The sequence below is a fragment of the Struthio camelus genome, chromosome 1 (assembly GCF_040807025.1).
Source record: "Struthio camelus isolate bStrCam1 chromosome 1, bStrCam1.hap1, whole genome shotgun sequence".
Lineage (NCBI taxonomy): Eukaryota > Metazoa > Chordata > Aves > Struthioniformes > Struthionidae > Struthio > Struthio camelus.
Genome location: NC_090942.1, coordinates 82,176,452 through 82,203,662, shown reverse-complemented (window position 1 = coordinate 82,203,662; position 27,211 = coordinate 82,176,452). Strand labels below are relative to the sequence as shown.

Sequence of the window (27,211 nt, the reverse complement as noted above, 5' to 3'; positions counted from 1 at the left end):
AGGAATTAACACATTCTGCAGCATATCAGCTGCTGTGTAAATACTATACAGCTTTCTGGGGTAGACAAGCCCTTTGAGCTGTTTAAGAGTCCAGATTCCTGCTGGAAAAATTAACATCAACTTTGTTTGTTTTACATTTGTTAGGCACCAATAACACTCTTCGTTCTGTATCTGAGTGTTTTTGTCAGTGGGTGAATTAAGTGTAAATTTCTGTAAAAAACTGGGAAGGAGATGGAAAGATATAATCTTTTTCAAAATTAAAGTAAACAAATGAAGAAAATTTTCCTGCGCTGCCTCAGTTAACCACACACTGTTACTGGGCCTCAGAAAATTAGTCAAAAGGGGAGTATTTTCAATATTCTTGAAAATTTTTTACTACATTTACAAAAGACATTTATTTTTAGTATGTGTTATTTTACAAACTAGAAAAAATAAAACAAAACACCTCAAGCCCTTTAATACAGCCTGAGAGCACCGAAAGAGGCTGCATCTTAACTTGCTCACTCAGAAATTTTTTTAAAAGGTTACATTAAAGTCCTTTCTTCAAGAAACTGATAGGACTCAGTGTCAGTTCTGGGATAGCTGTATTATTGAAAAATAAATGGTAATGTTTATTATTTCACATCTAAGTTTTTGGCGTAAACAGTTCAAAAGAATTAAATTAACTCCACTAGCAAGCCAATAAGAGAATACAGAGAGCCAAGAATGCCAAAGCCTATGTCTTTGCTCTTGGCCTCTTGAGAATGCTTTCAAATCATACAGCATCAGATCGAAGAAGTGCTGGAGGCAAAAGCAGAAATGAGAATAAACTCAAAAGTTAAACAGAGTGAGACCATGCATGTGTGTGTTATTATTGAGTCTTACTGGGGTGCTGTTATCACAAGCCCATAATGACATCATGATAAAGCCACAGGCAAACGCGTCATATTTTTGTCAGTGATCTCTAGTCTCCGGAATATTTTGACTGGAGGGGAAAGCAAAGTTGATCTCCCACCTTCCACAGCTGACAAGAAATGACCTTCTCCAAATTTCTTTTGAAGAATGTACACTCCAGCAATAAATAGGTTTCATGCAAAAGTTGTATCTTCGGTTGAAAAAAATCAGTGCCTTAATTTTAAATATTAGAGGTGAAATGGAAGCGTAAGGCACGGAGAGCAGTCCTCTGGTAAATCCAGGATACAGTCACAACATAGCTAACAAAAGTGGAATAGATTGCCTTGGGAAGATGGGATTTGAGAAGCTAGGTCATATTTTGTTCAGCAAATCTGCACCTTGCAAATCTACTGCTCTGCTTCAGCACGGTTTGGCTCTCTTTTCTTAAACAGGAAACTATTGTTCTCATTGAAAAGCCTAGCAAAAGAAAACTCTATGATGATCAAGGACTGCATAAACATGCAACTAAAATAAGATGGCTTATGCCTTCACTCACTGAAGCTTTATATTTCATATAAATAATCTCTAAACAGAGTCAAAGCCTTATATTTATTCTAGATAACAGGTTCTTTCAGTTATGATGTACCACTATTGCAAAAGCAGGATGTGCAGTTAGTATAGCAACACCTAGCATCTTCTCCCCACACCCATGGGGAAGTCTACATCTGTGTTGGAATAAGTTAGATAGCTTTTTAAATATTTACTAAAGGAAATGTATTATATGATAAATGTCTATAGAATGCATAGTACGCTTTACAAAAAATTGTGGAATATTTGCACAAGTTTTATCACAGGTATATGAGTTTTATTATTTGAAATGTTATTAAACAATGCAAAGTATGAGTTCTTTTAATATTTGACAAATGGGAGTTTGTGTCAAGACTGCATTTGGATTTGTAAGTTTGTTTGCGTGGGACAGAGTACACGCATCATTAAGAAGTCATTAAATCCATCTTGCCCAAAGTGTAGAATCATATTAAGTTTGAGAATTTATAACTTTTTATATTTCAGATGATAAGATTATTTTAGCTTCTCCATTTTTTTATGTACTGGAAGTGTTCAGAGTTCACCTAATTAGGCACTCCAAGTCAGCTTGAATGAGAGTGACTGTGCACAGTGCTGCAGATCTCTTTTAGACTAAACTGTACTTAAAGGAAGTGCTTTGCAAAGTTAAAAGTGTAAGATTTGGGGGAGTAAGGGCATGGATCAGCATGTACACAGACTCATTTGCACACATTATACACAGATCAAATTAACCAACAACAAAACTACAACCTTCCTACAGACCAACACCTTCAGCTCAACAGCTGAAGGTCTTACAGATTCTGGTGCAAAATGCAGCTTGGTGCCATGGCCAAGCAGAGCTGGCTGAAATTCATGCAGAAAAAGGAGCTCTCGCTCCTAATTTCACTGTGTTGCTTCCAGTGAGGGAGATTAATTCCTCTCTGAGCCTGAAAAATAACATTTCTTCATACCAAACAAACTGAACACTATGCAACCCATTTGACCCAGCACAGATTCATTAAATTGTCAAATCCCTGGAACAAGTCCACTATGACACACTTACAGGGTTAGAGGAGAGGAAACACATCTTTACCTCCCTCATCCAGCCACCTCTTACTGCTTTACAAATACTATATAGTGCAAATGACTGATCTGGCCTAAGGCTTCTGTTGTGGGCAGGGTACTCCTTACTGTCTCCCTATTCATCCACCTCATCTGTAAACCATGGTGACCTGTGATGGCAAAGCCTGTGAAATGGCCTTTCTGACGTCACCAAAAAAGTATTCTACATTATTCTACAACTCTGCCAACTCTTGCTAGCAAACCATCGGTTAAATACTTTTCACAGCTGTTGGCAATTCTTGGATTTCATCAGCACCCTAGGGCAGGACATCAAAACTGATACTTCATTCCGCAAATCTGAGTCACAAGTAGAAGGATCATTCCTTCCAACAGAAGGGGCAGATTTAAAATAAATGATGGTAGGAAGTACAATAGAGAACTTCAGGTCCTAAACATTCCCTAATGGCTGCTGCTGTCAGAGAATAATGGAGAGCGGTAAGTGCAAGGAAATCCAAGGCTGTGCCCTCTTTCCCAAATCATTTATGACATGCGAGGAGTTTCCCTGTCTCAGAAAGCCCAAGAGGTGGGAGAGGAAAAGGAAGGGTGAATAAAGGAAAAAAGCTGTACCTCAGAATTTGATAAAACAAACTTTGGCTCAAAGGAAGTACAAAGATGGGTGGATGACTAGACAGACAGTTGCATAGAAACAGTGAACATCTGAAAACAAAACGCCGTTTATCACTTCATTTTATGGATAAAGATCCCTCATTTCCAGCTACTTCTGTTTCTTTGTCAGTCTCTTCCTTTGCACATGCACTCCCATCTCTATAGCTTAGCTTAATGCTTAACTAAGCTAATGTTGAGTCGTTTTCCTGCGTCAGACTATGCTTGTTTACTGATCTTTGTTCAATAGCCTTTTATGGACAGTGCATATTCAATATATTTTGCAATCTCTTATCTAGAATACATTGCACAAAAACTGTGGAGATCTGAAGTGGAAAAACCGTACTTCCACAGTGTAAGTTGCCTTACTACTTTCCTTCAGATTATAGAGCTTAAAGGAAGTCTACCCAGTTCAATAAATTCCATTGAACAAACAGATGTTTTAACACTAGTGTTTTCAAGGTTGCAAAGCATTCAGAAGAGCAAGATGCAGTGAGGTACTTAGTAAAATTTACAGAAATGGCTCAGATTGATTGACTAAACTTCTAGACACCTATTTAGAAACACTTGCAGAAAGTACTAAGCGCTGAACTCATGAGCCATCAGAGTCCGTTCCGAAGTATCTGAAATGTAATGCCCCCATGCTAAGGCACTGTAGATCATGCTGGAAAACCTCTGCCCCTAGTTTTTTCTAAGCCTCTATCTATGTCTACTGACCTGTCACTACTGTACATATCTGTGAACACTGCAGTCAATGCTATACCAGGCACCTCAATTTGCATTGCATCCACCAAAACATTTTTTAGACATTTGCCTTCATTTGTTATTAAATCACAAAATGCACAAAGTGCATTTTGATTCTGCTAAAATGTCAGTTAAATTTTAATATTATTATGCACCTCTGCTTGGTATAGAGGGTTGAACTCAGATCCCCCGCTGAAGAAAATCCTGCAACTTCTATGAGGACATCCCGTAGAAATAAGGAAAGAATTAATGGGCTGCTGAGCCCCTAATACGTCCCACCCTATGGCACCTGAAGGGAGTAGATGTTAGACTGCCAGGGAAGAGATGACATGGTGAGTATCCAGCTTTAATAGTGACTAACTGAGAGGCCTGAAGCCAAGGGAGACTGTTCCCTATTAAAGTTTCCCTTTGGTGAGAAAGGTCTGGCAAAAAAGAAGTGATTTTTCTGGCTGCCAGTGACTTAAGGGTCCCTGGTCCCAAGTGGGATGGAAGTATTTGCTTTTTTTGAGTTCTACTGAGCACCAGAGGGATGAAGAGTCTGCTGAGTGCTGGACCCAGAAGGGGTGAAAGAGTTTATATCCCTTTATGTTTATTTTGGACTTCAGGGACCATACAGAGAGTGGAACTTTTTATGCAACATAGCTGGCAGAAGAAGATCACTCTGACTTGAAGATGTTGGAGGGTGGACGGATCAGCCAAAAATCCAGGAGGGAAACAGAGTCAGATTTACTTTTGCATAATGCCATATGAAAAGCGGGTGTTCTACAGAAGTTATGGCTACATTGGTCAATAACAATCGCTCCTCAACATTGCAGACAGTTTTCACAGCTAATCTTGAACAGCAAATTCAACATACTCTGATTCACTGGCCTAAGGAAATCACAGTGCCAGTAAAGCCCATGACCATCCCTCACAGGTATAACAGGTTGAGGGGGAGAGAGAGAGAGACACTTTTGTTTCATAAGCTATTTTGCAAATACTCAGGGGACGTAGTATTAACATGATTCATTTGAATACTCTAGTAGCCAAAACAGATTTAGAGACTTAAGGGAATTAATACATAGGAAATGCAGGCTTGAAAATCCTAATTTGGGGTTGCTATACATAGATAGGTTGGGGCAAATAGTTTACTTTCTGGAAAACAGTTTGGTTACCCCAAATACAATCTGCCACAAACTTTTGGCTTAAGAAAATAATAAAGAATATAGTTAGACATGCAAAAAGAGAAGTGGGGCTGTGCTTGCTCGGAAATTTGCCAAAGCATAAGAGATGGGCTCAAGTCCATCCTCTTCCTCAAGGATTTGAACTCACTACTTGGAACATGCCCTTACCTTTCCTATAAAGACATAACCCTGAGATGGGTTGTTCTCAATTTATGTTCCTGGAGCTGTTTCACATTGCATGGAATATTCAAAAATTAATTCTAGTCCAAGTTCCAGTCCCTGAGCAAATAAATCTTTTGCATTTGCATATTCACAATGTAAAATAGGAGTGATAGATCTCTGTTCCACAGTATCACACTTCATATATTGTTGATTATGACATTATTGTAGGATGCGAGAGAAGGATCCAAAATGCCTATAAGCAAGATTTTTTTTGAGGGAACAATGAGGAGAGAAACAAATAAACAAACCAAAAAATCTCATAGCGCTGTGATCTAAAATCAAACATTTTCAGTCTCCCATGCTGAATTTCCTATGCTTTGATTCAGGAGCCAAAACACAAAAAATCTAAGCATAGTGCAGCCTCCTATACGATGTAAGCAAACACTGCAGAACTGCCTATAGTCATTGATTAAGGTTGCTGCATGCCAGTTCAACCCAGTTGCAACCTGGTAACTTGCTCCACCTCACCTGGGGTGCTCTTTGGCCTAGTGATACTTAAGGGCCTGAACTTGAGTACCACTTACCAGAAACTCGTATACTCTTCATGAGCACCTGGTGCAAGAAGATGGATGACAGCACTTTGCTGTCTAGAGGCTGGGTGACTTAGTAATTGGCAGTGTTTTCTCAGTCTCTCTCCAACAGCATCACTGCAGAGATGTTTACCTTCTCCCAAGACATTCTTAGGAAAACATCATTCTCCCGACTATTTGAGTATGTCCGAAGGACTTGTATTAACAGGGGTGGACAACTTTGCATTGAAATTCAATACAAAACCCAAGGATGGGGCATATCAGAGATCTTACTCTAGCAAGATTCTTTCAGTCTTCAGGATCCATGCCTCTTCTGTCATCAGTCAAGTGTACAGTTAACACCTCTTCAGATTCTTCGAGAATTAACTAATTCACTAAAATATGTGCCTCGTTCAAAGCTGGTTCTTTTTATTAACATCAAAAGGCTTTGGATCAGGCCCTGTTAAAAAAAGTCTCTCTACAAGGCTATCGTGCATTTGCTATCAGGTATACAATAGGGCTTCTGTGAGTCCTTTCCCTGCCTCACCTATCATTATACATACGTTAGGAGATAACATGTCATTAAAGAGATATAAATGTCAGTCAGAGAGTCATACAAAAAGCTGAAGGAAGGTTTCTTGGGCTGCCAAGTAGCAGCTCTGATAAGGGATCACCTGCCCAAGAACAGTGCATTCCTACCTCACCACGAACATTTTCTTCCAAATGTACAGATGTCTTGCCATGAATTATTGTGGTTGAAAGGGCCTGAGTTTCAGGGGAGGGAGGGGAAGAGGGAAGAGGGAAAAGGGAGTTGTTTCTTTAAAACCATTTAAAACTTGTATGCCTGCTTCTGCATTTGAAAATTGCTTATGCCTGGAGGTTAGAGAATGGCTGCTCCTAAGCATCTGTTTTCTAACTTCATCTCCACTCCCGCCACCCAAAACCATGTTTTTATGGGCTTCAGAGCAGTTACCATCAATTGATAATTTACAACCACAAAATACAGGTTCTCAGGTGACATAGCTCTGCTCTTCACAGTAAATCAAGGCCCTACCTGTAAAAGGGCAAAATTTCCTTCACATCCAACTAGAAAGACAAAACCAGATGCAATACTAAGTTGTAATACAAATTACCAAATGTAATACCAGATACATGCAATATCCCCAGTAGAAAAGGAAGATTTTAATAAAAATACACAAAAATGAAAACAGATTCCCTATAACATCTCCCCTAAAATCACTGCTCAGTTACAAGTTTCTTAACCTCAGTCAGAAGTGTAATTCTTGAAATTAGTCTAACCCCCCCAGAAGACTAAGTAACTTTCTACATTTCAAATTTTTCATAGCTGAAGTCTTCTCCTTAATGAACTAAAGACAAGAGTCTGCTACCCTTGCACTGCGTAAATCCCTTTTATTGTGAATACTCACTACGTATGATAAAGTACTCGAAATTCTACAGAATCATTTTTCAAAACATGGCCAATAAAACCTAACCAGAAAGTTTGTAGACCTAGTTATTTTGAAGATACAAGAATTTAAACCTAGGAAACTTCTTGGAAGAAGGTTTTTCTAATTACAGAAGGGAAAAGAAGAAAAAAGAAACCTCGCTTTCTCTGACAATGCTATCTGAGGAAAAAAAGCATGCAGAATGCATGGACAGACCTGTGTTTCCTTGGAAAGTTGATTTGGTATCACAATGGGGAGAAATGGGAACATCAAAATCTACATAGCAGTTAAAGTTAACTTTGATTTGAAAGAGTAGGATTCCCATGAGCTCTATACATCTTTATCACGACTTGCACATGTTTACAGAAATCTTGAAATCTTGAATAAGAAGGGCAGAGTACAGTGCTCACCTTTCACAGGAAGTGCTGCTAAATCTGAAATATGTATATTCAAAGAGCCAGGCAGCTTCCAGTGCACAGGAGGTTGACAGTTACATCAGAAATCTGATGTCAGCAGTGTTTTGTGGACCGACAGCAGCTTGTAACTCAAGTGGAGTATTACTGTACAACAGAAGCAGCGCATTTAAGGTCTGCCCTGGGAAAAGGAATTAGGAATTGCAACACATCAGAAGCTACTACGCCATCAGTTCAGCCTCATCCAAGAGTGTTATCAGTTTGAGCGCTCAGATAACAGAGTCTGGTGGTGAGCAGGGTGAATGTGGAGGGAGATCAGAGAAGCATGTTGACAGAAGGATGATACAACTGTGGGGCCCACAATGGCTGGGTAAAATCTTTGTAGGCGAGAGCTGGTGAGGCAGAGAAAACTATTTTAACTTCTGAACACTATTTATAAGGGGTGTCTTATCATAAGGCACAACCTTAAAAACACCTGGAAAATATCAGACAATGGAAAAAAAAATCAATTAATCATAAGCTAGAACTAAAAATAGGAGTGAAGAAGGTAGGATTCAGAGAGTTGGCTTTCACTGCTGCATCTTTAAGAGCTGTAGTAGTGCCAACAAACAAGAAGCAGTTTAGGTCAGGTGCTGAACACCTTCCACAATGAAGTATCAATGAGCTGAAGATGTGAGGCACGCTGTGTAACTGGATAATCTAAAACTGGACAGTGAATACTCTGCCTTTTGCTAGAAAAATACAGTAACTGCAGTAACTTCCTGTCTTTTACAAAAGGCAGAGAGTTTGTATTTCAGAAAATATATGTACTTCATGCTTCTAATTGCCAAAAAGAAACTGAAACATACTTTAGAAAATATTGATATTCATAGGACATAGGTAACACTTGTTTACTGGCAATGTCAATATTCTTAGAAAAAAAAATCCATATACCATATATAACTGGCATACTAATTTTAAAAGTTCACAAAATCCAGACTCCTTTCCCTCTCCTTTTTAGGAAAAAAGACAAAAATTATACTGAAACAGGTTCCAAGTTGATTAGATAGAAAACATACTCAGTGTTAACATAGTGAAGAAAAATGTTGAAACTCTCTGTACCTTACAGCTTTTGTTCTGGTTTCTAAGACTTACTGTGGGTATGGGGAGCCACCCTTTGGTCATCACTGTAAATGCAAAATCAATAAAACCTACGATGGATGCTGCAGGTTTCTGCTCTCTGAAGAGGATTCTTAGTAACTGCTTAAAAATTCAGTGGCAATACTGAGAGATACCGCAAGAATCATCTCTGGTTTAGCACCATTTACAGTGCGTATCTTACCTTACAGGGACGATAGGGATGATTAATCTCTGTTTGTGCAAGGGCTGTGAGCATGTTATGTGCTAAATGTTGTCATTACACTCTGTGCCTTCTGTTCTCTCTCGCATACTGACGCAGATCAATTCCCACAAACTCGGAATGCCTGTAGCACTTTTTCGCACTAAAATGAGGATTAAATGAAACAAAAAACATTCGTAGCTTTGTAGACTTCTCTTCCAGGAGCCCAGAATTAAATAAATGAAAAGGTTCTACCTGAATTACAAATTGCTTCACTCTTTCATCACTGTGATTGATAGCTAGATCACTGTGAAAAACAGATTAACAAATAGAAAAGATCAACAAAGTGGTACCATGAGATTCTGACAAAACAAACTGGATATTGATGCAGCAATAGAAAAACCTCAAAGAATGGAAAACACAGACATTATGCCCAAGAAAGGTCAACTGACAGGGCAGAAAGGGAAACTTATGGAAACTGGCCGGGGAGACTAAACTTAAGCCCCACACAACTCTTATTTCACATTGAAAACCACAAACCATTCCCAGAAAGGAAGAAACCATTATGCTCTCTCCTAGCCTTGATCTGAGCAACCTTTTTAAAAGCTTCTCTATTTTATGGGAAGGAACTAAAGTTCCCAGATCTTTCCATTTACTCCTCCCCCAAGACTTCAGAGGCTGTTGTTCTTTCTGCTTTCAACTTCACATCATCTTCTACCATATTCAGCTTTTACTAGTCATTATCTAGTGGAATCAGTCCATGAAACAGAGAAGATGAAAAGGAGATATGTAAACACTGGATATCCCAGACGCAGCAGGAAAGCAGAGGTTCTGAATTTGGACACAGACTTGAGAACACCAAGACTAAGAAACTTAGACAAACTATAGGCTACTATGTGACCAAAAGGGAAAAAAAAAAGAAAAAGAAAAAAAGGAATGAGAGAAACAGACTGGAAGTGGACACCAGTTAGTAGTAAAGGCAATTAGCAGAGATCAAAATGCAATTACTAGCTACCTTCTATTCTGATACCTTTCAAGAAGCAGTTTTAATAATCAGATAAAGAATTACAACAGTGAGGATATATATACTTCTTCTCATGTTCAAAACGCTTTACAAATCCTACTACACCAGATAAACAATTTGTGTCCCCACAGGATTAATATTCCTACCTAAATATTACATTTGGGGATGCAGATGCAAGAAATTTGAGTTAGCACTCCAAGGCCACACAGTAAGTAAAAAGCAGGACGAGGATTAACACTCAAGAATTTCCAGTCAATCAAAATACAAGGCCCCTAACTTGAGATTTATATTACCGTCATTTAAAGCAAGCTTATTTGTCTTTAAGTTAGGAGTTCTTTTCCAGCAACGCAGAAAAAAGAGCACATTGGATCAGCGAAAAAAATTTCCATTAGATAAGAAGCAATTTTTAAAATACTCACTGCTGGGGAGTCTCAACCAGTCTTCCTTGCCCACAAGCTGCTCAAGAGTGCCTTACATGAAACATTACAGTAATGGTAAGAAAATGAGAAAGGCATGGGACAGTCATTACAAGTTTTTTTTTCCTGAGGTGTGGAAGACCACCCACACTGCACACTTCTCCATAAGTATTTTTTTAATTTAATATTTATTTCAGCTTGTTGTAATACAGTCAACTTAGCATTACTACAGCCTGGTACTACCTCTGAATTCAACAACTGTTTTGATCTCTGATTGTAGAAGGTGTCAGTACCGATGATTGACGTAAGGGTCCCAAAACCACACCTGTTATTTACAGTCTGAGCTATCTTTCCCTTCTACATTTGCACACATCCTCCAGATTTTCACATCAGTCATTTGATCACAGGAAGCTGAAACCAACACATACATAAACCCAGTGTGGAAGGGGTTCTTGTGAAAAGAATGATCATACCTAAAACACCATGTCATAGTTTTTGCATTTCCACCTGCACTAAGAAATTACTGAGTTTAAAGGAATTGGTTAGATATATCAGTCTGCAAATCTGTGAGTGACAGCTCTTCACAGCTGATTTGCTACACAAGGGAAGGCTGCAACTCAGATGAGAGTCTCTCTACCAATACCAGTCTGAGGTGAGTTTTGGATGACTGCAGAGTACTGAATCTGGTACTGAAAAGAAATGAACGGAAGCAAGTAACACAATGTGACTGGGATTAATTTATCATCAGACAGAGGCACACTGCTAACATTTACTCTAAGACACTTCTGAAATTAAACATTTAAGAAATACATCACTTAAGAATCTTATGAAAGTAACCTTGCTTTTTCATGGCAGAAGTGTCATTGCTTGGTCTTATGCTGTTGTCATAATACAGCAGCTGCTCAGGGCATTATGTTTCCAAAAGAATGAACACTAACATGTACATTCAGATTTCTGAATCCCCGGTTAAAAAAGGCATCTATGTGTATTAAGAGCCTGTTAGGGAGAATTAAATCTCTACTTTCTCACGTGGAGAAACTGCTGGTGTAGAACCAGCATCCCAGCTGTGTTCCTTAAACACTAAGTGATCCTGTCTTCTGTTTTGTCCCAGATGACTATTATCAAGCTGGATGTGCTTGGTGCAGAGCTTGCCTATGCAGCCGCGGTGGTGGTTCACACATAGTTTCCTAACACACATCTTGTTGCCAACATCTGCTTCCTTTTTTCTCTAACAGGACAACTAACTAAAACACAAAACCCTTCTGAAGATCAGCAAACCTTCCCATCTGATTTTACAGTCTTTTTAGTTCTACGCTAGTGGCAGGAATAAATGCTACCAATTTCCATTAAAGGATCAGCTAATACCCAACCAGCAACCTTCAACCTCCAGGCAAATCTTCCCAACCCCTGCCAAAGCATTTCATCACAAATAATTCAGCAGAATTTCATGTTTCTCAGTGGTACCCCAATTGCTGACATCTCTGAAAATCTCACCTGTTCCTGTAGAAGAGATATATAATATTATAAGAGTATAAACAATCTTAAATATTGTGCATTTAACAGGACACGGTTTGAGTAAAAACTGTGTCTTAGAATAATTCATGCCCTTTGTGGTTTCTCTTAGATGTATCATTATTTACGCTATTAAACTATTTTCACTTTCACCATGCATACTCCTTATTTATCTTCTAAACCGTCTATTAACATGGAGAATAAAACTAGACTGATCAGTTTTGCTTTTGGAAGTCCATGATCAATTACCAACACAATAACGTTATATTTAGATTGCAAACAATTCTTGTTGACTTTTAAATCCAAAACAATAACATTTTTAGATTGTAACCTTAAAAATGGTTCTGGAAGCATTTCTCTTGATACTTGATTTTGCAATATTTTGAAGAACAGAATCTATAGTTTAATGCCTACATTATGCAACCACATTACATTCTGAAACTGGAGTTATTTAGAGGGAGCAATATTTCTTACAAGAATGATTAATGACCTGAGAAGAAAAACCTGATGCAGTTACACTTCTCGCACATCAGGCAAATACATAGAACAGATTAGCATGTTTTGTCCAAAGGCTGGAAAGCGTCTTAGTGACTCCCAACTGTCCGTAAATATATTATACTTAAGAAAAACCCGGTGCTCCAAGCTTGTAAATAATGTAATATCCCTACTCATTATATAAACTCCATCATTGTGGAGAGTGCAAGTCAAGTTAAGACCTGATTTTGATGTGTTCTCTTTGAGGAAGAGCCATTCTTTGGTAGCAATGTTGTAAGACTGCACAGTTAACACGTCCTCACTTTGGCTGGATTTTTGGTTTGGTCCAAGTTCATGAATACAACCTCCTACCAGGTATATAGTTTCTTCAACAGAGAGCATCTGTTGTTTGCGAACATGGACATCACACAGTTCAAAGTTAGTCCAGGAATCAGAAGTGGGACAGTACTGCAAAATGTTCATATTCCTGTCTGAAATAAAGGAGAGAGATTTATAAATAAATAAATGGATTAGAATGTATTCACGGGGGAGGATTCTTCCTCCTTGAATACCGTATGAGCCAATATTACAGACTGCCAACACGTCACTCCACAGCACAATGGTGTAGCAAAACAGGGAAGAAATTCTGATTATTGAGAACTGCAAGTCTTTCCCCTTGACAATAAAACCTGAACATTCTTTTCCATTGCAGAGGGAAACATTAAGCTGCTTCTGGCACTTCGATTACATGATGCAAATAGTCTGGGAATGGGGATTTCAGCTGAATAATCCCTACCTGTTTACTTCCTCTTTTAGTTTTGTTTTTGACTGATACTTAAGAATTTCTTATGAAAAAGGAAATGGAGCAATATTCTGCTCTCCACCAGTGATTACAGATGAATCAAATTATCACAGACATAGTATGTTTCACTAAGGGTTGTCAGGTGATGATTTATCATTCCAGCTCTAACTTAATACTTTGCATTTCACTCCACAAATCAAAGTTTTATGTATAAAATTCATAAAGCTTGTTACATTTCAGCAAGTGGTGTGGATGACCTAAGGGCACATTTTCAGTACCTCATAAAGAGAGAAATACACATGTTGTCAAAATCCTTTAAGAACCAGGAACTCTACGCTCCAACGTCAGAAAAAGGATAGAGAAAGGCAGAGGCCTAATCAATACTTCAGTCACAACTCAGTGGATGCATCCACTTATAATATTGTTGTTCTATGAAATTTTTACAGTACCTCCCTGATATACGGTACAGAGGAGGCCCTAGCTATGTCCTGTATCAAGGCTTCGTTAAATTAGCACAGAATGCACAGGGCCCAAGTTAGCTAGTAAATTCAGTTTCAACCTCTGGAGACCAGAGATTACATCCAAGCTCAAATGACACGCGATAACACGCTTGCAGACTCCAGCTTGGTCTTTTAATAAAACCTGGTCCTTATTACAGGTTTAGTCTATATGACGGACTCCAGATGAGCTCACAAGTAGAACAGCAGATGGTGATATACTGGCAAAGTTATGTAAGGGCACAGGCATAAATAGCCATAAACATAACAGGTTTGTCACAAATGGAGTGCATTAGCAGCATGGTTAGGAACATGCTGCTATAGCATTTGCACAGCCAGTGGTGACTATTAGTCATTGTTCACTATTTTGTGTTGTCTTCTTGAACACGTGACTCCCATTAAATAAATAAAAAAAGAGGAAAAACGTCATAGCAGTGCTATATGAAACTGCTGACCAAAGCTTTACTTGTGGATGATCTCTTTATTTAAAAAAATGGATCATTCTCTGACCCATGGGGGGGGGGAGGGGGGGACACATTTCCACCAGTTAAGTTTCTACATCTATCCATAGCAATAATCTTCCCAAGGAAAAAGGTGCTATGGTTTGAGAAGGATCATATGAAATGGAAGCCTATTGTGATATGGCCCTAGTTTACTCAATCCAGAGCCTAGGTCTCTTATTTTCATAGAAGAAAAAACTAATACAAAACATACACATTTTAGTTCCTGACATGGAGCTTTTATTACTCAGGATAGATGCTGCTGGTTCACAGCTAAAATCCTAATTTAGAAGGAGGGTCTTTATTCAAGAAGGGTCGTTATAATTTACAATGGGAAATTTCAGATCTTGCCATCTTTTGAAAAGTGCAGTCTCAGAAGAAAGATGCACACAGATTAAAAAAAATTTCAGAAAAACCTACCAAAAATCACACACTTACTGAGGTATATGTAGAAACGCTACATAAAAATATATATTGATTGCTGCATTTGTTTTATTAGGTGAACAGAGTGAAAAAGCAAATGAGCCTCATTGTGTCTCAGCTAGTTAGATGTGAGACGCTCCAACATCTACATGACTTGGAATCTGAATCACCAATGTAATTTCAGTAATTCTGGTTTCTGAGTCTGATAGCTATCCTAAGGCAAGGTGTCATAGAAAAATGGATTCTAGGCCTTGGTTCAGGAAAGGATCTTTACTTGTAACAGGAACAGGCCTGACTGTTGTCCTGAATGGACTTGGACTTAAACATAAGCTTAAATGTGCTAGCTTTCACCTACTGCTCTTTTTTTTTATACTGTTTTACTACCTTGCTTCCATTAAACATAGACTTTTAAAAAGCACCTCTTGAAACAGTGGCCTGAATTTCAGTGGCAATCCCCTAACAAGTGGAAAAGGCAAGATAACTCACTGACTCTCTTACTACATGCAGCGAGTACCAGACAAGGAGCTTGACACACAGCAGCAATCCTGACAATATATGCTTTGTTACTGAACTTTAAGGGATTAGCATGCTGATCTTCCTACCTACGACACCAGGAGGAAGCAACCTGAAGAAAGAACAGCACAAGCATCAGCAAAACAAGTTGCGAAGTTGAAGGGAAGTGAAAAGAAAAGCTGGCACTCCTGTAATCCTGTAGCACTGTTAACTAAGTCAGAGTTTTTTCTTCTTACCTCTTCTCTCTCTCTCGATAAAAATGACAAAAAAACCTAACCAAACAAAAAAACCCCACAACTTTGCTCTTAGAAGCAACGGGTCTTCCCATCACCGTGTGTTTCAGTCTCCTCTCCTGTCTCAAAGGATGCTTCCCTTTGGACTTCACAGTAAGTGTCCTGTGCTAGACACCCTTCAGTCCTATTCCACCTGACCATATAGGACACCAGGGAGCATGATACACCTCACAGGTCCTTTAGTGGGGATGACGAGAGGAACAGGACTGCAGAGCACACTACAGTGTGGAGACAGGCACTCTGGTGATATCTTTTGTTTACTTCAGGGAGGTCACCAGGGTCTGGGTCAGAACAGGCTGGACGAAGGTTATCATTACTACAAGAACCACAAGGGGTTGAAATGCATCTCTACAAACTCTGACACTGAAAAGGACAGCTTGCTCTAATGTCGGTTTAGCTTTGGTTGCAATACCCGTTGCAAAAGCTAAATCATGAATGGTCTCCCTCACTTGGAAAACACTACATTTTACCCTCCACTTGGAAAACATCAAATTTTTCAAATGACTGTGGTCAAATGAAGTGGGTAAAGACTTAGGCACAGGAACTTTAATTTAGGAGAACCTAGTAAATACTAAACATTTGACATGAAAAAAAAAATTGACTTCTACTCCTCTGAAAAAATTGTATTACACCCAAAGAACGGCACTATGTATTTAAGGAATGAACAAATGTGAACTTTTTTTAAGTGGCTTGCTTTTCCACTGGATACAGAAAAAGTGTCAGGAGGAAGTGCAACTTTGAGTTCTTCCTACTTGTACGGTCCCTCAGAAAACAACGTGCAAAAAAGTAGTAAGTTAAAAATGTTGGCTCCTGCTTAAGCTTTAATTGCATTAAGTTATTTTAATACTGAAAATCTTACCTATAGCTCCAGTCTGCCTGTGAAGCGTTGAAACGCTATAGTAAAGAGGCTATGACATATATTAATATATTAGAAATAGTAATGTGGGCAGATATTTTCTTAATATCTTTCCTTCTGCCATTCTAAAACAAGTATTTAAAAAGGTAAACAAAATTGCATCTGTTGAGACTTCTATTTCTATTTTATGACCCAAATTTAAAAAGAGGAAGGCTCAACTGCATGCCGAAGAACTCCAGAAGGATGGCTTCCCTCAGAAGAACAGTACCCCAGATCCACAGGCTAATCAGATAGATGGTAAATAACAGTCCAAACATTTAGTTTCAAAGTGCATATATTTGTCAGCCATGACTGGAAACCCTAGCAATAGATCCTTAAAATAATAATCTGATGTCTGTATGACAGAGCAGATTTTTGATGTAGTTTGTCAACTACTTTCCAAGAGTGATTTATTTCTACTTACTGCAATGAGTATTTATACAGCTTCCTACATCAGTTTAAAAGGTTTCCTGAAAAAGAAAAGAACATGATCTGCTCCTTAGAAGCAATCAGGTTAAAAAGAAGAACTGAGAAGCTCTGTACCTCGTGTCGTGTATCCTCCGATAACATAGATCTTGCCCTTGCACTCACAAGCTGAGAATTCTGCGAGAGGGTTTGGCATGGATGCTACGAAATTCCACCAGTCGTGTTCTGGATTATAACACTCCACATTGGAAAGGGATTGACCACCGATGGCATAGAGCTTTCCGTTTACAGCCAGAAGCTTAAAGTTGGACCTGAAAGACACAGATTGCAGCATTGAAATAGGTTAAACAGAGATACAAAAAAATACAGGAAAAAAAGTTCTTCCTATCCAGGCTCCAGCATATTCATCATCACATTCAACATATTCCATCGCTTTATATATTACCGCACCTGAACAGTTCAGTGCAGGTCCAAAACACACTGTAATTGTTTCTGACAGTGCCTGTGTCCACAGAATGTACTGGTGACATTCTAGAAGTTAATGATGCCGAGACAGATTAATATTTTATTTTGGATTTCAGTCTATCACAATTTGATTTCTAGCTGTTTAGTCAACTAATGCGTTCAGTGGATATCTCGTTTTTACTAGGCTTTTAGTAAAATGCCTTGAGGCACTGGTCTTAATCTGTAGAATTAGTCTCTTTAATAACCCTAATAAACAGAAATTTAAAGTGGTACACATTGAATCATGTTCTGCAAAAGAGAGGAAAAAAAAGAAACTTGTCTCTTATGCAGCATTAATTTAAACTACTAAATACACCCTCCATCCCATTGAAGTAAGATCTATTTGTAAAAGAATGTTCCCCCACCCATAGTTGAATAAAATACACTCTGCTTCATAGGCAATGCCCCATTCTTTTCCCTCTTAAGTCTATTCCATTATGCTGTTGTACTTCACATGTGACAAAGGGTAACTTTCTAATGACTGAAGCACAAGCAGCCTTACATCTTGTACTTTTAAGATAATACAGGTAGAGATAATTCAGAAGCAAATGAAGAAATGTCTTGAAAGGGATCTGGGAAGTGAGGGGGAAGGAGATCCATGAATGTGTCAACGAGTATTAGCGGTACTCTTGTAGCTGTAAATGGTCTGTGGATATTAAAGGTGCAAGCCTGTAGGATCAAACTGCGAGGGCTTCAAGTTGGAGAGTTTATAGGCTCATTGATTCCTTCCAGCTATGGAAACGGGTCTCATGAAAGATCAGCCCTTCCTCTCCTGAGAAACAGTCTTACAAGTAAGTCTAGCTCATTGCCTAGTAAAACTGTTCTTTTCATACTCTTCAGTTCAACCCAAATCCATGATATTTTACCAAGTAGTATCTCAATTAACTAAATGTGTGAAAGTCATTGCAACAGATAAGCACAAAGACAAATGAGGTACTGCATTATGCCTGTAAAACTGAAGTGATGCTTTAGTGTTGCGTTAGCCTGCTAAGCAGTAAAGTGAACTTCACTCTGCATGGATCCAAGATTCAAAAATTACCGCTTAAGTACTTTTGCAGGATTTTGTCTGGACAAAATGAACTTCGCCTAACAGCAGACTGCCCTGCAATTTCTTTTTATTAAATATATTTGGAAAAAGAATTTGTTTCCAGATGGAATCATTTTGTTCTTGTCATCCTGATACAGCTCTGGAAACTAAAATGCTCCTTTGAAGGAATTAATTGCTTTTTATTCATTTTTTTGCTGACATTTACGATTAGGTCACTCTGTTCATCTCCTCTCTACAGCAATTATGTTTTCCATCTTAGAGAATCCAGAATAACACGGCAACCAAGAGTGGGTATGAAGTGAGAATAATTACTTGCAAAAACATTATATTTTTCAAAGAAACGTACCTGTTCTAATAGTTATGTTGAAAAAGAAAATCTATAAATAAGTGGAGGGACAAAAGTGCCAAATATAAATACATGCATTTTCTAAATAATCCTTTAAAATCAAAAATATGTTAGAAAGCCTGTAACTCTGCATCTGTGCTATGATGGAGGTGGTGCAGAATTTTTGGCTTATAAAATTAGTTCATTTGCACACAGAAAGCGTTCATTATCCCCAAGATCTTCAAGGCACTTTTAAAGTACGGTAAAAACTCTGCCACAGAGGACACAACTTCATGAGACAAGCATGCAGAGTCATAATACACAAGAAATCAGGTCTACTAACTCACGCTTGCTTCTCTAGTCACCCATTAATTGTAGCCTCTCTTACTCTTTAATCTGCATGGAAGTTACTTATACCATTTTTGCCTGACAGCTTTCATATCACAGAATAGCTTCTTGCAAGCACAGGGAAAACAATGTAGTGAATGTAGTATGGCACAGCTTTCAACTTCAATTATTCTAGAAGGAGGCCACATACATTTGCATTGCTTGGTTGAGTCACTTAACCACTTTCAACACTGGTTAAAATTGATGACATGTGGTGCACACATCTCCGATTTATGGAATGTATTAACTAAAAGGTTCAGTTTACTTAAAGGTAGCCATAAGTTGCCATTAGCACACTTTATATGAATAGTTGGGACAAGTGCTCAGTGCTGTCATTAAAAACTTCTGCCATTCTCCCTTCCATGACAGTAACAGCAGGTGTTTATATGGAAAACAGACATTAGGAAATATTTAGTGTATTTGTACACTCTTTCAATGTGTTACAGCAGCTGGAAACAAGGAAAGCAAATATGGAGCAGCCAGCCAGCTCTCCACAACTAGCAAGTGTTCCATGGACTGCAGCTTGGAAACAATTGGACTTAGTCAAATTCAATTGTGATACAACTCCACTCACATCAATGAGCTACCTAAATCTGAGGGATCAGAAGTACTTTCCAAATGCCAGGCCTAGTGTGTACCCTTCTTGCTGGGACAAGGCCTGGTGTGAACTATGTCTTCTGAAGTTACCTTGTTTCCTCTGAAAGGAAACCCAGGAACACAAGCAAGAAGGAGTTGTGGGGTTTTACAAGAGTTCAAATTGCAACTTTTTTTCTTTTTTTCCCCCCTCTTTTTTTTTTTTTTAAACAACTTTTTCCTGGGGTTGCGGGGGAAGGTCTTGCAAATGGTTCAAACATAGTCTGGACAAATAGATTACCAAGACTGCCAGGTGAACCTGCTCTACAGCTGAGGCAGACCCACTGAAACCTTTTCTTTTAACATGATCACCATTTCAGAATAAGTTTGACAAATTGTGAAAACAGCCCAGAATTATCACAGTGAAATTCAATAATGACAAGTGTAAAGCATCATATACAGGAAGGAAGAAAAATCTAATAGACAAGCACAAAGCATCTGGGGCTCAGAGTGCATAGTTTAATGCAAGACAACATGCAACATCTTGCAAAAAAAGCACATTGTTCTGGGCTGCATTAACAGCCATATGATATATATGTAAGAGACCGTTATAAAAATGGTTATAGAGAGGACAGTAAGCATTCTTCTTGTCCACTGACAGATATCATTCTGTAACAAGAAAAAGTTAGATTAGATATTAGAGAGGACTTTTTGACCAGAAGGGCAGCTAAGCAGGGCAACACCTGGAAGGCCAACTTGGAAGGAAGGAGGTTAGAATCTACACCGCTAGAGGGCTTTAAGAACAAGTTTGACGTGTATTTGCAAGGTAGGCTTGACCCTGCCAGAGGGCAGAAAGGTTTGACTAACAATCCTGTGGTTCCTGCCCAATAATTCATATTTAACCTCAAAGTTCCCCACAAATCCAACCACTTCTTTCTTCTAGAGTCAGAGCGTTTACAACAAAGATGAAGAATCATGAAAGCACAGTTATGAAGGCAATTCAAAAGCATTTTACACTTCTTGTATGAACAACTTTTTCACATTCCCTATTTGAGCCTGCAGGACACATTGCACTCAATCTTTAGCTTTGGCAATGTGATACATTTGTGATAAATGTGACATAAATATTTCTAACCTGAAAATTGGAAAGTCTCTTGTCCCCTAACACAGAGGAATTCTGAGTGGAAAAAAAAAAAAAAGATGGAGGAAGAGTAGTTCTCCTAAACCACTACTGTTCTCTAGGAATATCTCCTCTTATACTCCTGCAAAAGTCCCCAGAGCGGCAGCAGTTCAGGCACAGATTGCTCACAAAAATCTTGTTCCGCGTGCATGTGTATAATCCCAGCCAGGGGCTTGCAAGAGTCTTCCAAGCCTGGAATATTTACCTACTGTGACTGTTCTGCGGGAAAATAAAAATGGAATATACAGCTGGAATGGGCACATGCAGTAGAAATCCTATGAGTACATTATTTTTAAATGGCAAATTTCAACTGATAGAATCAATTTAAATAAAACTATGGAAAGGCATTCAAGTATATAACTTGAACAGTCCTCAAAGCTCCTTGCTAGCTTCCTGTCCCCAAAGCCCAAAGTGGTCTTGGGCAACTTTTAAACCAAGCTGCTTCTTCAAAAGGTCCAGGTAGTTCTGTGGAGACAGAACAGTTCCAAGTACAGCAGCACCTTTCGAATGAAAAGATCAGCGATCTAGGAAATATTTGTGACCAGCAGCGGATTTAGCCTCAGAAGATGACAGATTTCAGGATCAGTCACAAACACCCTATTTGATCCTGAGAAAACTGTTTCATCTACCTTATGCATCCGTAAACAGGGGAATAAGATACTACTGCTAATCATAATGCTTTCTTAAGCTTACACAGGTATCACAAGAATAAAATATGGGAGTTACCTATCGTGGACAAATTTGTAATTATGGTAATAAGACCTCTATACTTGAAAGAAAACTAACAGCTGTAACTTGAATCGGAATGACTACTAACTATTCAGTATTGATCTGATGGCTTTCGTCTTCTACTTAGAAGTAGAATCTTTCTTCCATGCACGTACGGAGAATCCCAACAACCTGAGATTCTACGTTATAATAATGCAAATAATTAAAGATACAAATATTATAGAATTTACAAGGTTTTTAAGGGTAGATAACTTCTTACATTAGAAGCAACTCAACATAATTATTTCCATAATTCCTCAACCTTCTCAACTGGCAAATGCATCCATTCATATGGGCAAAATCTAGATACCGTTAAAACACCAGTTGAAGTCAAACCAACTTCAATGGGAGCTAGAACCCTGCCTCAACATAAATAAAAATTGATCCGTGGGATGTAATTATACCAGCTGACACAAATTCTTTTGACAGAGAGTCATAGAACTCTGTTTCCCAAGCAGCACACTAAGCAAGTGCCCTACTTATCTGACTACAGCACAACAAACTAAAAATACAATGCTAAGCAAACTGCAGCTGTAACTGCAGTACATCTACAGCCGACCAGGCATAAAAAAGTGCTGCTCCTGTTGAATGTAAACTCCTAGGTTCTAAAAATCTACCTGCTCTTGGCTCCTAAAGCATAGGCCATAACTTCTTGTATTCTGAGCACAAAATGTTAAACTGGTCAATCTGATATTAGAGTGCGGAAAGGCTATTTCAAATAGAAAAAGAAGGGAAAAAAGGAAAGAAAAAGAAAAACTTGAGAGCTGAGACTCCATGAAGATCTTAAAGTCACCAACATGTTTTGTGAAGGAGTCAGCGTAGCTTCCATGACAAAAATGTCCCTGGCTTCTTATCCAGGGGCTACGTACTCACCTGCTGCTACCTTCTACTCTAGAGGCAGGTTCTGGATTCCTTTTGACTTGCAATAACTACAATGAAATGTAAGAATATAAATTATTCCAAAAACAACCCTTTGCAGATTACTCTTGTGCAATAAATTGCTACTGTGAAATTCTATGCTGAGAAGTATCTTGCTGCCACCTGTGACGGGCTTAAAGATCAAGTTGGTATGGTAGTACAGGTGTAAGGAGAAATATAAGGAGAAGATGCCCATTTGTTCATTTCTGATACGATTATACATCCTAGAAAAAAAGGAAAGTGTAGGGGAAAAAAGGTTGGACTAGAGTTCGAACAGCCAGGTCGAAAGTTGAAAAAAGAGCCTTGTAGAAGTTTAACAAGCCCTCATTTGCCATGCTGCAGAATCATCACATATAATAACGCCTTTCTTGCTATGCACATTATACAAACCAAGGTGTAGATCCCGTAATTTGATCCATGTGGTATTCTAATATTTATTTCCACAGGGGACACTGTGCAGGCTGACCCCTTCAGCCACTTTCAAAACTAAGGCCAATGTGCTCTCAATCATGCTCATGCACCAAGACTGCAAGCTCAAGGCCTGCTAAAATGGCTCAGTTCTCAAAGGTACCTCAATGAAGGCTGCTCACAGGCTCAAGCTCTGAGAACTTAGTGTGCAAAAAGGCATTTACAACGTATGAGAAAGTACTTTAAAAATCTAAATACCTATTTCATGGCAGACTCATTCTTCAAAACCCTTCCAACAAACCAGACAGACATTGTGTTTCTCATCAGTTCCAATGACTGATTACAGAGGCAATAATTCTCACAAAACTACAGGAAGTAAAAAAGGGTGGAGTGGGAAAGAAACAGCTTTCGGTCAAACCCCTGCTTTGAAGCAGCTTACTGGAATAGAGACTGCAGTTTTACTACATAAAGTATATATGCCCAGCACAGTGACTGGGCTAGGGTCTCTGCTGCTTGGTGAATGTTAAATTTACTGGTTGGAAAAGAGATTTTTCCATTCTACGGTGAAATCTAGCATCCTTATTTGATTTAGTTCCGAGTCAGATTGAGAAAATAAAAGTTGATAGGCTTTTTCTAAAATGGAAACAATGAAGAACTTAATGCTGGATAAACAGAAACATTTTGTTTCAATGAAGTGAAAGGCTTCATTTTGATAATCCTGAAACATGCTGATTTTGGCAGAGTGAATCTGCCTTGGACAGGAGGATGGGAATCTGTTCTTGGGGTGCCCTCAGGCCTTGCTCCCTGTTATTCTTTCAGATATAAACTATAATAAATGATTGTGAATATTATCACAAACATAAATGTCAAACAAACAATTCGAAAAGATATAGGACAAAAATTAATGATCATAATGATGAATATCTACCAGATCAAAATACTCTCATAAAATGAGAAATTTCTCACAATCTTTTCCCGACTTTTTTTTCTGGTGAATATTGCACTGACCTACAGAACATTCAGATGTTTATGAAAGTACAAGCCAATGAAAAACTGCTCCAACTAAAGTTTTTCACCCATCTCTAGCTCTGACAGGTGGCACGCTCCCACTGAGAACGGTAAACCTTCTTGTCACGTACAGCACCATGGAGTCAAAACGCACCATGAAAAAAACTAAAAGGGGAATTTTATCTTTGCTTTCCACCTTTGTTACCTTCATACAAATTTCTATTTCCAGCAAAGGCAGCTTTCTGGAGAAACTAGCTGCACAAACCTCCTTGTATGCTACAACTTAAAAATAGGAGCCCCCCACCACACTGAGGTGAACGATTACGGATAGTGGAGGGCAATAACATAGTCAGGTCCTCCATAGCCGACGTGTAGCTCGCGCTCTCCTGCAGCTACGGCCTTACTCACAAGCATTTATGCAACAGAGCCCCATCCTCCTTACCATTGCCTTGCTACAGCAACTACCTGTGTCACGCACAGGTCACTAAGCAAGAGAGAGACCGCACTGTGCTGTTGGATGACTGTTATCGGCAAGGACTAGCTTTGTCAGGCCTATCGGGTGGCATACTGCCAACATATACAGCCAAGCACTGCAGTCCTTCCCATCACATGATGCAACACACACTGGTGACTCATGGCACAAAGACAGGCCTGAATCGCCTCTCGTAACCGCATGACTCAACAGCTTGTATTTTGACAATATACATGGACACGTGTATTTCAGGGAGCACAGGTTACCTCTTCTGGTTCATTGAAGCCAGCTGACTCCATTCGTTTAGGCAAGGGTTGTAACAATGGGCAGCCGAAATCTCCTGGCTGGTGATCCGGTAACCCCCGACAATGAACAGGTAGTTGTCCAGCATCGCCGACCCATAGCCTCGGACGTTCACCAGATCAGGGGGCATATTGTTGGCTAGGGGCAGCCACCTCTGGGCTTCCTCATCGTACCTCAGCATTGACCAGGGAGCTTCCACCTGAGGGTGACAGCCCGGAGGCAGGCCCAGGGAGGAGGCGCCCATGAAGTCCCCGATGGCCACAAGGGTAGCAGTGCCCTTCATCCGCCTCTCCCTCAAGTGTTGCTGGAGAGCATGGGGCAGAAGGAGATGTGGCCGAGCATCAGGCCTCCGCAGCACCTGATGGTAATGGGCAGCCATGAAGTCTAGACAGGCATCGTGCAAGTCCTGGAGACCGTAGACCTGAGCCAGGCGGTGCAGCTCCAAGCAATTGCCCAGCCTCACCTGGGAGAGGAGCAGGCGGAGCAAGGGAGTGACCTGCAGGTAGGAAGCGGCCTCCACCAGCTCCTCCAGCAAAGGGGGCTCCTCATCACCCCCCTCCTCCTGCTCCAGCCTGGCCAGGCAGGAGGTGTTGATGAAGTCCAGCACCAGCTCCAGCCCCAGAGCGCTCAGCCCCCCACGCAGCAGCTGCTCCTCCTGGCCTTGCCCTGCCTCCCGCATGCCCGAGCGGTACAGGGCGCGGAAGTAGTCGCTTTGCTCGATGAGCTTCCTCTTGCACACCGGGTAGCACTTGTCCCCCAGCCGGATCTGCACCACCTCCTCCCCCGCGCCGGCCCCATCCCCTTCCCCCTCCTCTTCCTCCTGCTGCCGCCGCTCCGCCAGGGACATGGCTCTCCCCCTCCCCTGCCTGCAGCCCGGGCCCGTCGCTGCCGGGCCGAGGCTCCTCCTCTGGCCGGGCCCGCGGCCGCGGGCGGAGCCGCGCAGCGCAGCGCCGGGCCGGCAGGAGGCGGGCGGCGGCCGCGGCGCGCCGGCCCCCGCGGCGGCTGGGCGGGGAGGCGCCGCCGCCTCGTCCCCGCTCCGTCCCCGGGAAGGGGAGGGGAAGGAAGGGGAGGGGAAGGGAAGGACAAAAAAAAAAAAAAAAAAGAAGAAGAAGAAGAAGGGGGGAAAAAAGCCCTAAAAAGGCAATGTTGAAGCTCCCAGCTGACGGCCCGGGACAGTCAGCTCCCAACTATGCTTCGGGGCTAAGCCACCCTCTGCCCGCGCCTTTGCTGGGGAGGGATTTTTAAGCTCTTGCGTGTGTCGGCCACCAGCAGAAAAAGCCAAGCGCTCGATTTTGCTGGGCGAAAGGAAGCAAAAGGTGCACCGATTCCCCACCGCCTGCCCCCCGAATTGGACTGGGATCACCCCGCATGCCAGCTGTAACCTCTTGCCATAAATGTACTTCTAAATACTGCCGGGCAGGAATGTTCTCGAAGCGGCAGGAAAAAATATGTGTGCATATATTTATACATACAAAGGGAGGAAGCGCGGGAGCGGCAGCGATTCCACGGCATCCAGATTCTGTGGCATCTATTAAAAAAAAATAACAAAATGGATCATCTTTCAAGTCTAGCACATCACTAGGATTTAGAAAGGCCAAGTAAGATGCACAATTCCGCTACGACCTTCCTGATTCCTCCTGGACAAGTCTCCCAATGTCCCAGTTCCTCATTCGGCACAAAATATGTATTCCTTTCCTGCAACTCTATCTTTTCTATTTAAATTAAGTTCCTGAAATAGGACATATATGTCATTATTCCTGAGGGTGGTAAATGTAGCTGGGCCCTGATTTTGTTCGACATGAGCGAGGAAGCAAGAAATTAATAACTGAACAGCTTGCTGCATGGATGTAATGACTGTTTTGCGACATCTCCTTCGTTATACTCTTGAAACACAAAATAATGTTGTTTTCTTTTTAGAGAAAAGAAGAAAGATGAGGAAGTCTGCCATCCTATGTATTTTTATAACTTAAGCTTAAAATAAATGTTATTTTATATTTTTTAGTTTTTAAAAATATATTTTATATATTTTTATCTTTATAAAGATACTTATTTCACTCGGTGTAATATTAGGCTATAGAAAATCTTTCCCTTTAGCAGTTATGTGACTCATTTCCAGTTTTTGCAGATTGCTTCATTTTCTGACAACTCCTTTTTTCCACTACTAAGGAGGGAATATTTCCCTCTACTAATAAAACTCTTCAGAATAGCTGTTGGGTTATTTTTCAGAAGACAGGGTTGTTTGCTTTTTAGCATTTCCTCTGTGAAGGGATCTCGCACTATTTTGTTGATGTTCAGCTTCTTAATTCCAGTCCATACAGATGATACTAATGCACATCTCAGAGTTAAAGGTGTCCTTTTGTGCTGATGCTCAAGAAAGCAGGTGTTGAGGGGAGACAGATTGCTGAGACTTTTTTTTCTACCTCACTTCAAAGCATTTGCATCATCTTGCCTCTGAGGGGCTCACTTCCTGTTTTGAAACCCCTTCACATACATAGGATTTTAACCAGTTGGTAAAGAGCTCTCTTCAGCAGCTTCAGTCCTAGCTAGGTCCATACCATCCTCTTCT

The 27,211-nt window shown here is 40.1% G+C and overlaps 1 protein-coding gene and 1 long non-coding RNA gene across 2 annotated transcripts in view; both read right to left on the bottom strand.

Annotated features, from left to right (window-relative positions):
• Window positions 1-8,551, bottom strand: part of LOC104146597 (uncharacterized) — a 40,696-nt gene extending 32,145 nt beyond the window's left edge. Inside the window, exon 1 of the long non-coding RNA XR_011142658.1 lies at window positions 7,656-8,551. This is a non-coding gene — a long non-coding RNA (uncharacterized lncRNA). The remainder of the gene's footprint in view (window positions 1-7,655) is intronic.
• Window positions 8,552-10,585: 2,034 nt separating this feature from the next.
• On the bottom strand, window positions 10,586-25,556 carry KLHL42 (kelch like family member 42). The gene is made up of 3 exons (XM_009678798.2): window positions 24,609-25,556; window positions 16,869-17,062; window positions 10,586-12,893 (listed from the first exon to the last, which is right to left on the bottom strand). The coding sequence occupies exons 1-3, from the start codon at window positions 25,490-25,492 to the stop codon at window positions 12,442-12,444; spliced, it is 1,530 nt and encodes a 509-aa protein (XP_009677093.2). The 5' UTR covers window positions 25,493-25,556; the 3' UTR covers window positions 10,586-12,441.
• Window positions 25,557-27,211: the final 1,655 nt, after the last annotated feature.

Excerpts from the sequence above, each read along its gene's own strand:
- KLHL42 (XM_009678798.2), bottom strand. The coding sequence starts at position 25,492 with ATGTCCCTGGCGGAGCGGCGGCAGCAGGAGGAAGAGGAGGGGGAAGGG. Across the intron at positions 17,063-24,608 it reads GCTTCAATGAACCAGAAGAG|GTCCAACTTTAAGCTTCTGG; the intron begins GTAACCTGTGCT and ends TGTGTCTTTCAG. Across the intron at positions 12,894-16,868 it reads CGGAGGATACACGACACGAG|ACAGGAATATGAACATTTTG; the intron begins GTACAGAGCTTC and ends CCTTTATTTCAG.